Source organism: Neltuma alba, unplaced genomic scaffold (genome assembly GCF_004799145.2).
Source record: "Neltuma alba isolate B1F8T4 unplaced genomic scaffold, ASM479914v2 tig00012129_pilon, whole genome shotgun sequence".
NCBI lineage: Eukaryota > Viridiplantae > Streptophyta > Magnoliopsida > Fabales > Fabaceae > Neltuma > Neltuma alba.
Window position 1 is genome coordinate 440 of NW_021636681.1, and position 14,223 is coordinate 14,662.

The window sequence follows — 14,223 nt, forward strand, 5'->3', positions numbered from 1 at the left end:
ATGGCTCTGTATCCTTTATTTTCTTTATCTCATAAAATTGGGAGAATCTCTAAAGCTGATTCTGAATCTGGTTCAGTAGAGAGAAAAAAGAAAAAGCTATTAAAACAAGAATTGTCGCCATTAGAGTACTGTGCTGATGCTCTCTCTGGTCAGTGCGAAGGTCATTATCATTTATGATCACCAAACTTTCAAATTCAACATCAAAGCCTCTGAACATCGAGCTCTAGCTTCCTCCTGCTGGACAGCTTCCATTCACACAATAGACAGTACAGACAAAGTATTTATTTTTGTTTTTTGGTTTGAAAATGGTTAATCTTAAACACGAGGAACATGTCCTCCATATCATATATATATATATATATTATATATATATATATTTCTTGTTAGAATCCATACTATATATTTTAATTAATGTTGTCATGTTTTCGTGAGTTGACTCATGGCTCTATATAAATAATAGATTTACCTTTCTCAGTTGGTGTGTGAAGAGTGTGAAGAATGGAGGGCTTGCTGAAGCAGTGGAAGGAGGAGGCAGAAGCAGAAGAAGAGAGTTGAAGAAGAAGTGGGAAGAAGTGGGCTTAGTCAGACGACAAGCTCACGAGCAAGTCACCACCTTTACTGGTTCAGATATTCATATCCAAGGTGCGCTACATTCAATGTCTATGGATTAATAAATAAATATCCATTTTTGGAACATATAAATATATCTCTTTTTTTTTTTTTCATTTTTTTTTTTTGAAATGTAAGATAAAATTTGTCTTCCAAAATTCGTTTTTTCTTGCCATGCAACGATCAACATGCTTCTTTTTTTTTTTTTTCACCCAGTTTTATCTTCAGTATTTAGTAGTCCTGAGTCCAATAGTAAAATTTCTTCTTCTTCTTCTTAGCTTTTAAGTTCTAACTGAGAAGGTTTGTGAAGAACCCTACAAAAACAAATAAAATCACATTGAGAGCTCTAGCAAGCTAATAAATTTGCCGTTCATTGGCTTCCCTTACAAAATATTCATCTTTCTAAAATTTTTCGACCTTACGCTTTTTCCAGTTGCATACTGTTTTTCCTATTTGTTCTCCTCCTGCAGAAACATCACAAGCAGAAATTCAAAGAGTTTATCTGCAACACATTTGGTTTATGCTCTTTGTTAAGATGATTAACAAGTTGGCTTTTATGAAATCAAAAAGGAGTTTCTGTTTTGCTTTTTATGGTTCAAGGAACATCAGATTTCGGAGGACTTCTCATAGTTCCTTATTCAATAAAATTCATACAATACAGGGCAAGAGATTTCTGAAACAAAGGACGATTCCGGTGGCATTGAGAAGAAGGACACGACTTCACCTTCCTCTGATCCTATTATTCCTGGGGATTCAACTCCTCCCAAGAATGTGACCATTCAAACTGAAAAAAGTGGGTTCCTCTTTTATTTTCTACTTACAAAAATGAATTTCTGTTTTGCCTTTATGGTTCGAGGACCAATCAGATTTAGGAGGACTCTTTACAGTTCTTTATATTTAATAAAGGTCATGTAATGCAGGGCAAGAAATTTCTGAAACCAAGGACGGTTCCAGTTTCAGTGACATTGAGAAGAAAAAAACATAACTTTACCCTCCTCTGATCCTATTATTTACAGGGATGCAACTCTTCCCAAGAATGTGGCGGTTGAAAGTGAAAGAGTAGTAAGCGTAATAACAGAGAATATTCAATTAGCCAAAGAACTATATCTGGAAAGTCTATATCTGAAGCCACCCACACAAGGATTCTATGTCCTAATTGTCGGGCTTGCATCCAGAAAGTTTGATTTTGGATCCAGTAAGGGAAGAACCTGATACTCCTGCACAATCTCATCCACAATTTGAAAGATTCAGATGCTCAACATGCTTCAGTTTTCTCATCCCAATAGGTGAAATATTCAACATCTGGTGCATTGCACAGAATATAAGCACCTGTTATGGGATTTTATATTTACTTACATTGATATGAGCATAAGTTGAAAAAAAAAAAATTCTTCTACATTTTGGACAGGTAGTTGGGTCCTTCCTTGGTTGGTGCGTGACAAAGAAGGTAAGCTGTTTTATGAGTCTGTTTTTATAATGGATGCTTATACATACAACAGAACACTTGTTTGGCTTCTTGAATGAGCTTAACATCTCTATACTGTTTCTGGGGCACCCTAGGATTTTGGGAGTTATCATTAAGGATATTAACCATTAAACAGAAGTTTAATAGCTGATAGTTAATCTCCTTGACGCTGAACTAAGATGTCTTCATTTACCCTGCCAGTGAAATCAATGTACAAGTGCTAAAGTTAGTTTGGAGAACCTTTCCGACTCAACTTTTGGCTTTTGGATCAATCTTGATTCCTAAAATCTAAAATCAATCCAAGTGCTTATTAAGATAATCCAAATATTGACCTACCTAAATTTTAGACATCTCTTTATTTTGCACTGCTACCTCTTTCTCTCCTATTTTTCCTTCACCTATATATTGAGGTCAATATTATGTCCATTGCTGGCTGTGACAATGGGGAAAAGGATACACTGTCTTTTTATTCCATTTTATTTTCTGGGTTATCTTAAAATCATTAGCTGTGGATTCCTATTGCTTATCATAAAATGGAAGAGCTTATTGAATCTTAGGAATATATCTATAAAGGCAATTATTGTTTAGAAGAGTAAGCTCATCACACTTCATGCATTGTTGTCTTCAATATTCTATTATTTTTCCAACAGAAGTAACTGAAGATGCACCAAAAACTAAGGTTCCACCCCCAGAAGAAGTTCCCCTCATTCAGGAAGTCAAATGTTGCAACCTGAACCAATAATCACTGATGGTGCACATAAAACTCAAGGTAAGCGTAGTCCTTTCTTTGTTTAATTGTTTTGGATATCTCAAACGGTTAATCAAGTTCACCAAAAAGACCATACTAAGTACCATATGGTACATTTATATGCAATGGCTTTATGGGGTTTGAAGTAGAGAGAAAACCGAGAAGAGAAGAAGGCTTCATCTTTGTACATACACTCCGCTCATGTCAAACTATAAAGACTAATCATAGCCATTCTATGTGTCACTTAAGAATTTTTCATTCAATGTGATGTGAGAATAATTATAGCTTAGTAAATCATGAACTTATAGGAATTAATAAACATTTTCTTTTTCTCCTTCCTAACTTCTACTCTCTTGAGCTTTTTCAAAATTATATACGAGACAATCACAAGTCCTTCATCAGTCATCAACTATTTTTTCACATAATCTGCATATCTGGGAAATAATCTCTAAAATATCTCAAATTTCCAGAAGATGAACAAGGCCCAGATGGATCTAGAACCAAACCTTCACGTTGGGGAGTTTTGGCTAGTGCTTCAGCCATTGCTGTACAGAAAAAACCTGAAGTTGATATTTCAAAAATTCCAGAACGGCGACCAGCCGAGAATGGGGTAGATGGAGCAAGCACAGGTATACAGAATAGTACTTTTGGCATTATGGCATATTCAAATGTTTAAGTCTTCTTATTCATGAAAATAATTTCTCATTTAACAGACAATACTGAAGATAAAAAAATGAAAGTGATCTAAAAATGTTCTGAAGCCTAAATCATGGACTTAGTGAGAGTAAATGAGATAGGAGAGATCTGGAAATAAGAAAACATGGGTTCAACGAGTGTAATAGCAGATAGCCTGACCGTATTTTTACTCTGTTGAGTTTTTATCAAAATTATATACTGTATAGCGGTATCACAAGTCTTTTACCAGTCATAGACTATTTTTCACATGATCTGCATATTTTTGAAGTAATCTCTAAAGCAGCGTCAAATTGCCAGATCTATCACATCAAATTATTGATGTCCCAGAAGGTGAACAAGGCCCAGATGGATCTAGAGCCAAACCTTCACAGTGGGGACTTTTGGCTAGTGCTTCAGCGATTGCTATACCAAAAAAACCTCAAGTAGATATTTCAAAAATTCCAGAACAACAAAAACCAATTGACGAGGCTGCAGATGTCGGGGTAAGCACAGGTATGAATAAAAACATTGCTGCCATCATGATATTTTCAAACACTTAAAGATTTCATGTTCATGATAATAGTTCTTAATTCAACAGAACACTAAGGATAAAAAAATGAAAGTGATTTAAAAATGTGCTTAAGCCTAAATCATGGACTTCACATATTTTGAATGAGATAGAAGGGATCTTGGAAAACGAAAACACGGTACAATGAATTTAATAGAAGATAAAGCGCACATATTTTAAGGGCATTTAACTTGCAACAGTTAGGAGTCATTCTTTCTGAGTACAACCAAAAACCATTTTTCCACCTTTTTGTACATTGCCCAACACATGAAATGTGGTCCTTCTTCAGTGTATCCCTCAGACCCTAGCATGTCCCTCTAGTTAAAATGGTTTCTGAGTAAACTAGATTGTAGGGCTCATACTTTACATAGAGTCTAAGGAAGCTACATTATTATGGCTTCTGTTGCTTCTAGTGGATGCTTCTGTTAACAATCTATCAGTACCCAATGATTTTGACCTTCTTTACAATTCAATCCTAAAAATCATGTCTTATGTTCATTATTTTGCATCTTAGAAATTCTGGCACTGTGATATATTGCAATGAAGTGATGAGGCGTATTCATTGAACAGAGCCCCTAGGAAGTACAACATCGGCTTCTACAACTACAGCAGGTGCAGTTCAAGAACCAGGAAGCGGAAAGACATGGGATATTCCGAAAAGCATAGTGTACGGTGGTCTGATTGAATCTATTGCAAGCCTTAGCATTGTGGCATCTTCAGCAAGTGCAGATGCTACAACATGTAAGACTTAAATCTTTCTTCATTTCTTTGTTCTCCCTTTCTTTTGCTTCTGAAATTATTTTTAATAAGACTATTGGATTAGTATTCTGTTTGAAATAATCCAATATCCTGAAGAGGTGTCAAAGGGTCTTAATTTTGATTCTTAATCTGTCTTGTTGTAACAAATCTAACTCTAAAATATTTTTCGGCTTTAAATAAGTCATGAAATTTGATCACTAAAGATTTTATTGTATCAGCATGCATATTACCGAAAGGAACTACTGCATATCATCATTAAGCCTGCAAAGTTACTTTTTTTGGTTAAATCAGTATCATGGCCACTTGGCCACATAATCTCATTAAATTAGTGCCTTTAGCTTTTAATTTGTACCATATCTCTATTCTTGTAGGTTATGATATGCTAAATTAGTGTCATTTAAACGGAATGGTATGTTAGAGCATATATAAGAATATAAAATTAAAAAATTAGTTTAGCACGAAACAAAATTGGGGCACTAGAGTGAAACAATTCATAAATTTGAGGGATCAAAATGAAAATTTAAGCATAAATAACCAGTTCACCACTTAGATAGCATAGTTAAAAATTGTCAGAGGTTTTAATGAACATACAACAAAGTAATAGGTATTATTAGAGTCATATTTGCATATTACTTTGATCTAACGATATTCTTCTATCCACCAAATTTATTGGCAGTGAGCATTCTGGCTCTATCTCTTGCAAACCTGATCGGAGGACTTTTCATCCTTGTTCATCATGTGAGTTTATTTCAAAACCCACATTTACTTTGAAATTATCAATATTACTCAATATGTCAAGATTTGATATAAAATATAAAGCCATGATAGTTCAGTTCACACTTCATGTGCTGCAAAAAAAAAAAAAAAAAGCTTGCTGCCATTGAAACTTACACATGGATTTACAGATGTGGGACCTGAAATCGAGCAACAAGGCACAAATGAACTTGTGGATCGATACTATCTTTCTCTAGGGAAGAGGGAGAATTCTATCTTCATGTGTTCATAGCCACACTATCATTCATCATATTTGGGATAGTGCCACCATTAGTGTATGGCTTGACCTTCTATGAGATCAACAATAAGGATCTGACCCTTGTGGCTGTTGCCGGAGCTTCTGTAATATGCATCACTACTGTCCATTGCAAAAACTTACATTCAGAGGCCAAATAGTTATCTCACATATCTCAAAACAGTGATTTACTATCTCAGCACTGGAGCTCTGAGTTCTGTACTTTCTTACTTGGCTGGTGTTCTTATAAGGAAACTTCTGGAGAAGCTTGGATTTGGCTCAGAAAGCTCACTCGGTTTTACCTTGACGCTGCCTGAGATGAGTATAACTGAGAAGCCTAGATTTGGATCCTACTGACAAGCATGGATACTTCATGGAATAGAGATTGATTGTAACTTGAAGCAATGAGGGAGCTTAGGTTTTAATTAGGGATTTAATTCTTTTAGGCTAAGATTTAATTCTACATAGGAATTGGGCAAATTAGGATTGGTAGTCTTTGATTGTTGAATATTATTGAATTAGCAATTGAGCCTTGTGAATTTTGTTCCCTTCTCTTTCATTTTCTCTTTTTGCTCTCTGGTTTTACATCAGAGTGGCATCAACTTTTTTTTTTGGCTAAGCACATGTTTTTTTTATTAAAGGATAATTCTATTTGAAGTACTATTAAGTACTAAACGTGGCCATATTCTTATTAAAAATTTGAACATTGATTTATCACATTTTAGAAACTAACCTTTTTATTAAACTTATCTTAAGCCTACCCGTCGAATAGTTAGGTGTTGATTTTTATTTCTATGCTCAAACCCAACCAACATTTTTATGTAACAATAACATTAACACAGAATTTTTAAACCACATTTAATAGATTTTAAACAAAAGCATCAAATATAACATCCGATTACATAAATTGTTTAAACCTGGGCAGATACGTCAAGATCGGTTTCCATTTATTTAGTCCAATATTTATTAAGAACAAAATATTAGCTGTTTTATAAATTTTCATAAATCCTTTGACAATATATATATATATATATATATATATATATGGCCATATTATGACAGGTTGTCTTCATGGTGTAATGATATAATGCTCATGTGATGGATTTTCTCTTGGCGGAACACGAACATTGAAGGAATTATGGGAGGGACGTGTTTACGTGTGTTTATTTATTTATTTTGGCCATCAAAGACATGTTTTATTTAATTTATGGATTATTCTGATGAAGGCTCTTTCCTCCCTCTTATGATTTTTCTTTATTGCTATATATCAAATCTCTTGTAAAAATTAAAAAAAAAAAAAGTGAAGCCTCTTCTGTAATTTTAATAATACAAATAGTAATAAGAATGTGTATGTGGAGGCATACGCAGTTATTTATCCTTTTAACTGAACACGTGTTTCACGAACACATTAATGACAAGTCGGTACTTAGCTGTTCTTAAATGAATTTGATGTAAAAATGAATAAATAATAATCTTCCGATCCTTAATATAGGACCCAATTGTTAAGTTGATTTTGATCCTAAATATAAGATCCACTTTTTATATTTATCAATTTTCTCTAAACTATCCCTACGAATACTTCTCAACTATAATCAAGTAAAGGGGGAGAAGAAGTATTAAGAAAGATGATTATGGTGTTTTAGGAAAAACATGTCACATTTTTTATAATTAACTAACTTACCTAACTTTATTAATCTAATCAACATAGTTAATAAGTCTTATATTAAGGATGGAAGGTAAATTTTTTTTAATTTAATTTGTGTACAACTAGTATTTAAATACTTCTCTGGTCCTATTTATACGGAAAAGAAAAGATATTTTTTTGTCCTATTTATAGGGCAATGAGAGAAATTTTTTGTATGTATGTATAATTTTACCATTCATTTATTAGTATGTTGATTTTATTTACATGAGGTATAATGTATATTAAAATAGATAAAATTGAAAAATTATTAAATTTTAAATGAAAGTTAATGAAATTTAAGTTTTTTCTTAATATATATATGAACCATACTAAAAGTGTCTAATAAATAATATCAGTACTTTTAGACAGCCAAGGTGATTCAGGAAGAACAATTAATGTGTGTCTATCTGTCGTTGTTTTCGGATAATTAAATGATATAGTTAATGTGTTCATACTTGCTTTAGATTAACATATCCAAGATTGCGCCTTGGTCTTGTTTTGCCTTTGTGGGGAAAACTGTTTTATGATGAACTTTTCTATCTTTTAATCTCTGAAATCTAAATAAAGTATAAAACAAGTTAGCTCAAGCACGTGGAACAAGGAGATTTTGGTACGCATGAACTTCCAAGTCTATTTTGGAAATTAATTAAATTAATTTTGAAAATTAATCAATTAATGGGATATTTGGATTAGATTTTTAAAAAATAATTTTGTAGAGTTCGAGATAAATATATGAGAAAATTTTATTTTAATTTGTATGAAAGTACTGATTTTGGATTTATCAAACTCTCCCTGAATAGACAGCTTAGTGTTTGTATTGGTCAGGCAGAGTTTTAATTAGTATTTTTAAAAATACTCTTATTTACAATCCCCCCTCATTTTTTAATTGAACAATAATGTAACTAGCTTCACCAAAACCAAACTTGACTTTAGAAGATCCTAGCATATTGTATATGCGTTAGCAATGAAAAATTGATGAGGTGTAACATTGCTAATATTTTAAGTTTAGGCATGTTTATGAGAAACCCAGAAATACCTTATGAACATATTTTTGGAGAAGCAAACACCTGTACTGACTGCATGCAACCCTAACAAAATAGAATAAATATTGATCAACTAGTTATATACTTACTTTATAGTTTATATATAAAGTCTAAGCATTCAAATCTTATCAAGTACTACCTCCGGTCCTTAATATAAGATCCTATTTGACTTTTATTTTAGTTCTAAATATAAGACCCCAATCCACTTTGTCTCTCATATTTATGCATTTTTTCCAAGGTAGTCCTTCTAATAATTATAGTTCTAGCTAATATAGTTGATTAGTAAGAATATTTTAGGAAAGACAACACATATTTATTACAAATAACTAACTTAACTTCTTTCCTTAATCTCCTCAAATTAGTCAAGTGGACCTTATAATTAGAACCGGAGGTAGTAATAAAGTACTAAACATAGTATCTGTTTCAAAAAAAAAAAACAGGGTAAAGTGGTATTATGCACTCTAATATATGTATAAATATATATATCTATATATATTTTTTGCATTCAGCACCCTAATTTTATTTATAATGCATATAGCACTCTAAACTATAAATAAGATTATGATGCAGGATATAACTAGAAAAATAACATTAGCATGCTAGATGAACAAGAAGAATAATATTAAAGTACTTGATGCACCATAAATAAGATAACGATACTAGATGCATCTGAAAACTAAAATTAGAATGTTGGATACTATTTTATTAAAAAAAAAGTATTTAATACAGTATTGATCTTATAAGCTTTTGATGCTAGCAATGCAATATGATTGAGTATAAACATCAATATTTTACTTAATTCAAGGCTAATTAGAAGCAAGTCAATTATTTGAAGTGAAATAAAATAAAAACTGAACTAAATTATGGTTTGTGTTAACATTGATTTTGACAACTAGAGTGACAATTATGATTATTAATAATTAATAACCCTATTTTCCTTATGACAACTAGAGTGACAACTAAACTTAGCAGTTAGCATAGGTCTGCTTTCTCTTAGTTTTAATTAACGTTTATAGCATGCTAGCCTAAGGCTCTCAATCATATGATAACATCTATCAAACCGATAATAGGCATCCTATTTAATGGACCCTAATTTTCTTAGATGATTAATTATTAAACTACTTATGTCTAATGCAATTATGTGAGGCCAATAAATATATTTCTATTACATAAATAAATCAAGTTTTTCTATCTTCAAATACTAGTCAAAGGTTTATTCTAATCCCAAGTGAATATTAAACAAGTGGCCACAAATCCAAGCAAATCTAATATTATATAGAACACACAGCTAGTAACAATACCTGTGTTGTGAACACATAAAATCGACTCTTAATTTTTGGCCTTATTCATTTTTCTCTAAAACTCCTATGAACATCGTACATTCTCAAAAATTGACCAAGCATAAGAAATAAAATCAGAAGACATAATTTTTCGATGCCAAAAAATAAATTTTTTTTTCATCCTTAACCCTCAAATAGTCATTTCCCTGTAATTAACCATCTAATAATGTAAATACATGAAAAAGAATCCATAGCCAATTTTAAAAATTTAACATGAAACTCTCTGAATTTATCAATTGCACTTGCACAGGATCCTGTGGGCCCACTTCTTCTTTGTCTTCCAGGAGAATTTTTAACAGTTACTGCTCTGTACCTTTTACACACTTCACATTTATGATTCTAACACTTGTTCAAGACTTGTACCTTCCACTCACACAATAAATTCTCTTTTCTTTTTGTTTTTTCAAAACAAAATTCTGACCGAGTAACAAGGACTATATTGCATTCCCCTTATAAATTGACTTTGAAGCATTACTTCTGTGCTGAACTTTTTCTTTTGTTTTGAGGAGTGAAGAAATGGAAGGCGTAATGAAGCAATGGAAGGAGGAGGAAGAGCCAGAGGTTGAAGAAGGGGGTTTAGTTAAACGCCAGGCTCACATGCACGTCACAAGCACCACCATTACTACTTCGAAGTTTGATGTACAAGGTACGTTACATTCAACATATTTAGCAGTTTCTTTGGCAAAAGCAAACATTCAAACACTTGATCTTCAATATTTAATGGTTGTGATTCTGAATATAAGCTTTAGTAAGTCTAGATTTGCCTCCTTAAGCTTTAAGTTTTTGTAGTTTCAGACTCCGTGCTTCTTCTGCTTGTTCTTGTTTTATGATCCTGCAGGAATAACAGATTTAGTAGTTGTTTCACGCAAGGAAAAAAGTCAATTAGTTTATCTCCAACATTTGGTTTGATATGATCTTTATTATGGTGATGATGAAGATCTGTGTGCTTCAGTTTTCCCACTTATCAAGGCTTCTCCTGCTTGTTCTTGTAGTTCTTCTAAGCATGCTTGACCCCAAAACTGTTACCTGAATATTGTTTTCATACTCAAGGATGAAATGAACACCTGAAGCATGCATCTTTGATGGATTTTTCTTACCAATAGACATCTTTCACATATTAAATCGAGAATTTGTGACGTTTATGAACCAAATAGTTGAGAAATTTTTCTCAAGGACACCAAAGCCACATTTCCTCTTTTTCTAATATATAGTTAACAAAGTTCATATAATGCATGGTTTCAGCTGCTGATCAAACAGAAGGATCTTCCGGACAGAAAAATGAAGGAGAAGAGTTCATTCAAAGGGAAGGGAATTCTGGTGAGATCGAGAAGAAGACAAATCTCCATCCTTTAGATCCTGTAATTTCTGTGGACTCTACTTTCTTTAGTAGTGTGAGAACTGAAAGTGAGAGAGTTGGCATAATAACAGAGAATTTGCGGCTAAGGAAGGAACTATATTTGGAAAGTCTATATCAGAAGACACCCACACAGGGATTCTATTGTCCCAATTGTAAGGTTTGTATCCAGAAGGTTTTACTTTTGGATACAGTCCAGCAAGAAATAAGTGCTCCTGAACAACGTCCTTCACCACCTGATCCAATCAGATGCTCATCATGCTTCAGCTTCCTCATTCCAATAGGTAAAATCTAGTTTCACTTTAAAAAATTCAGATACTTGCACACACATATATATAGCACCTTTTCATTTTTAACAGGATTACATCTGTGCACATAAATAAGAAGGTAAGCCTCGAAGCAATAGTAAGGTTGCTGCCATGTGACCTGGAGGTTACAAATTCAGATTCTGAAAACGGTCTCTCCGCTTGTGGAGATACGGCTGTGCACATTTATCCCTCATCATACACCACTTCTGCATTGGGCTGCCCTTTTTAACATCTGCTGCCCCATTAGGCTATCAAGGAACTGATTATTTGCAGCCAAGATTGAATACAGTCAGCTGCTCATCACTCTATTCAATATAACTTGAAGTTACAATTCTTCTGCATTTTTCAACAGGTAGTTGGCTCTTCCCACGGTGGGTACAAGACGAAGTATCACCTATTCAAGGTGAAGTATTTCCTGAATCTATTTAACTCATTGGGCAATTTACATGCACTTATTTGATTTCTTGAATGAGCTCAACATCTGAACAGTGTTGATGGGGTGTCCATGGATTTTAGAATGTTAGCATCAGGCAACACAACCATTTATACATGTTACAAACATGGAACATAATTTGATTACTGGAACTGAAGTTTAATAATTGATAGCAAGATATTTACCAAGTTCCCACCAATGCTATCTTCACCAAAGGATCAGAGTGAACTCTCATTTGGATTTGGATTGTGAAGGACAAGTCATGTCCCATCGCTTATTTTGCTCTGCAGCCTTAAATATTAAATAAATTGGTCCAGTGATGAGGTCACCCATCCTTCAATTCATTAATTCTGGCATATCATTTGAGTTGAGATTAAAGGATGGTCTCCTTCTGTATGATGATCTTTTAACAGTATCTACTGCTTATTGCATCTCACAAATGCTTATCCTCTACCTTTGCCATTGAAATCAATGTAGGTGTGCAACAGCCAACAGGTCACTCAAAGGGAAACGGAAAACTGAGTGATCAAAGAGCTGAAGTTACAGAAAAAATTCCAGTTCAGGCCCCTCAGACACGACAAATTACAGGTCAAGCCCTGGATGAAGTTAATACTGCAGCTGATTCAGGAAAAATAATCTCGCAGCCTGAACAAGCCAAGCATGATGGAGCAGATCAAGCATCTAATGAAGACGATCATAAAACCAGCGGTGAGGGCAGTCTTTTTTCTTATTTACTTGTTTTTGGTTAAATGCAGAAAGCTAGTAGCAGAATTTAATGCCAAGACATCATTAAGTACTATATAATGAATGTGCATGCAATGAACAGAATTCAATCTTCACATGTGGGTGGGACCTACATGTTAGATATTGAAGACTAATTCATGGGCATTTGATTTTCGCGAACTATGTTACTTAAGAATTTTTTTCTTCAACATGAGAGTATGCAAGAATAATAAAACCTAGGAAATCATCCTCTATACGTAGGGGAACTAGTAAAGTCTTTATTGTTTTTCAAGTACTTGTCTCATTGCTAGTTATTTCTTTCTACTCTATTGTTCCCAAAATTACATCCCATTCCAAAATAGTCACAAATCTTGCATCAACCATGGACTATTTTTCATATGATCCCTATCTTAGTAATCCTGAATATAATATCAAATTGCCAGATTCGCCAAATCTCCCCAGTGAAATCCCACGAGATGAGCGTGGACAGGATGGATCAAAAAGCAAAAATTCACGCTGGGGACTTTCATTTGGTGCTTCATCCTTTTTCACGAAGAAAAAAGATAAAATTGTTATTCCAGAAAAATCAGAACAGCCACCGCAGCTTGAAGAGGTTAAAGTTGATGAAGGAAGCACAGGTTTGTAGAATAAATAACATCTTTCCATGCAAGTAAAATATGAATATATCATCTGGCACTATGGTTTTGCAAGAATCCTCACCAGCTGATGAATTTATCTTATGGGTTAATATTATGATATGGATTCCTATACAGAATAGATAATTGAATGAAAGTTAAATTCTTGCTGGCTATGATATGTTGGAGGCATAATATGGTATATTATGTATTTTAAGCAAAGAAATACTGTATTTTGATCACGTATTACAGGCTGCATAGATTATGATGGAGTTAAAAATTGAAGTGATCCAAAAACGGTTCTACAGAGAAGGCACAGATTATGATAAAGTTAAAAGAGATAGCAAAGATCTCTAAATTAGAAAACAGGGTAACAATGAGCATAATAAAAAGATAAACTTTTCACCGAAAAAAAAGAGAGAGAGAATAAACTGAACATATTTAAAGCACATTTTCCTTGGAACAATTGTCATACTGTGAGGACATTAAAAAAAAAAAAAAAATTCACACCTTGCACATATAGGATCCATCATGTTAACTTTAGTTCAAAGAAGAATAAGGAGGGGAGGAATAAAATTTCAAAATATAAATAAAAGTGGTTCATATTAGTTGCTTAAAGTGCAAGAAAGGATTTATTCTTATTAGAAGTGGATTTTGCTGTGTGGCATCTGTCGATTTTTTTTACTCTCTTCACAATTCAATCCTGAAATCAAATCATATTATTATGAATGTTTTACAAATTAGGAATTATGCACTCTATTAACTTGCAATGAAATGATGTGGTGTATTCATTGAACAGAACTTCCTCCGAGAACCACAATAACTACAACACCAGAAACAGGTGTAGTTCCGGAATCAGGAAGTAGAGAA

The 14,223-nt window shown here is 33.3% G+C and overlaps 3 protein-coding genes and 1 long non-coding RNA gene across 4 annotated transcripts; all 4 read left to right on the plus strand.

Annotated features, from left to right (window-relative positions):
• Positions 1–475: 475 nt before the first annotated feature.
• LOC114723269 (uncharacterized) lies at positions 476–1,594 on the plus strand (the record flags this gene model as incomplete). The annotated part of the gene is made up of 3 exons (XM_028909445.1): positions 476–642; positions 1,271–1,402; positions 1,530–1,594. Coding segments are annotated over 3 exons (364 nt in total), but the record flags the coding sequence as incomplete, so codon positions are not given.
• Positions 1,595–1,801: 207 nt separating this feature from the next.
• LOC114723264 (uncharacterized) lies at positions 1,802–2,778 on the plus strand. Its single transcript, XR_003738222.1, has 3 exons — positions 1,802–1,895; positions 2,018–2,056; positions 2,725–2,778. It is a non-coding gene; the product is annotated as an uncharacterized LOC114723264 (long non-coding RNA).
• Positions 2,779–2,794: 16 nt separating this feature from the next.
• On the plus strand, positions 2,795–6,190 carry LOC114723266 (uncharacterized). Its single transcript, XM_028909441.1, has 7 exons — positions 2,795–2,843; positions 3,293–3,451; positions 3,816–4,010; positions 4,636–4,806; positions 5,501–5,562; positions 5,730–5,770; positions 6,034–6,190. The coding sequence occupies exons 1-7, from the start codon at positions 2,795–2,797 to the stop codon at positions 6,188–6,190; spliced, it is 834 nt and encodes a 277-aa protein (XP_028765274.1).
• A 4,238-nt stretch (positions 6,191–10,428) lies between these two features.
• LOC114723267 (uncharacterized) lies at positions 10,429–12,744 on the plus strand. Its single transcript, XM_028909442.1, has 4 exons — positions 10,429–10,546; positions 11,143–11,538; positions 11,915–11,965; positions 12,473–12,744. Exons 1-4 carry the CDS (start codon positions 10,429–10,431, stop codon positions 12,742–12,744), a joined length of 837 nt encoding a protein of 278 aa, XP_028765275.1.
• Positions 12,745–14,223: the final 1,479 nt, after the last annotated feature.

Bases quoted from the DNA above. Each gene is read 5' to 3' on its own strand.
- LOC114723266 (XM_028909441.1), top strand. From the start codon at position 2,795: ATGTTGCAACCTGAACCAATAATCACTGATGGTGCACATAAAACTCAA. The intron at 4,807-5,500 runs GTAAGACTTAAA...ATTTATTGGCAG, and splicing joins AAGTGCAGATGCTACAACAT to TGAGCATTCTGGCTCTATCT. The intron at 5,563-5,729 runs GTGAGTTTATTT...ATGGATTTACAG, and splicing joins TTTTCATCCTTGTTCATCAT to ATGTGGGACCTGAAATCGAG.
- LOC114723267 (XM_028909442.1), top strand. From the start codon at position 10,429: ATGAAGCAATGGAAGGAGGAGGAAGAGCCAGAGGTTGAAGAAGGGGGT. The intron at 10,547-11,142 runs GTACGTTACATT...GCATGGTTTCAG, and splicing joins TTCGAAGTTTGATGTACAAG to CTGCTGATCAAACAGAAGGA. The intron at 11,539-11,914 runs GTAAAATCTAGT...ATTTTTCAACAG, and splicing joins CAGCTTCCTCATTCCAATAG to GTAGTTGGCTCTTCCCACGG.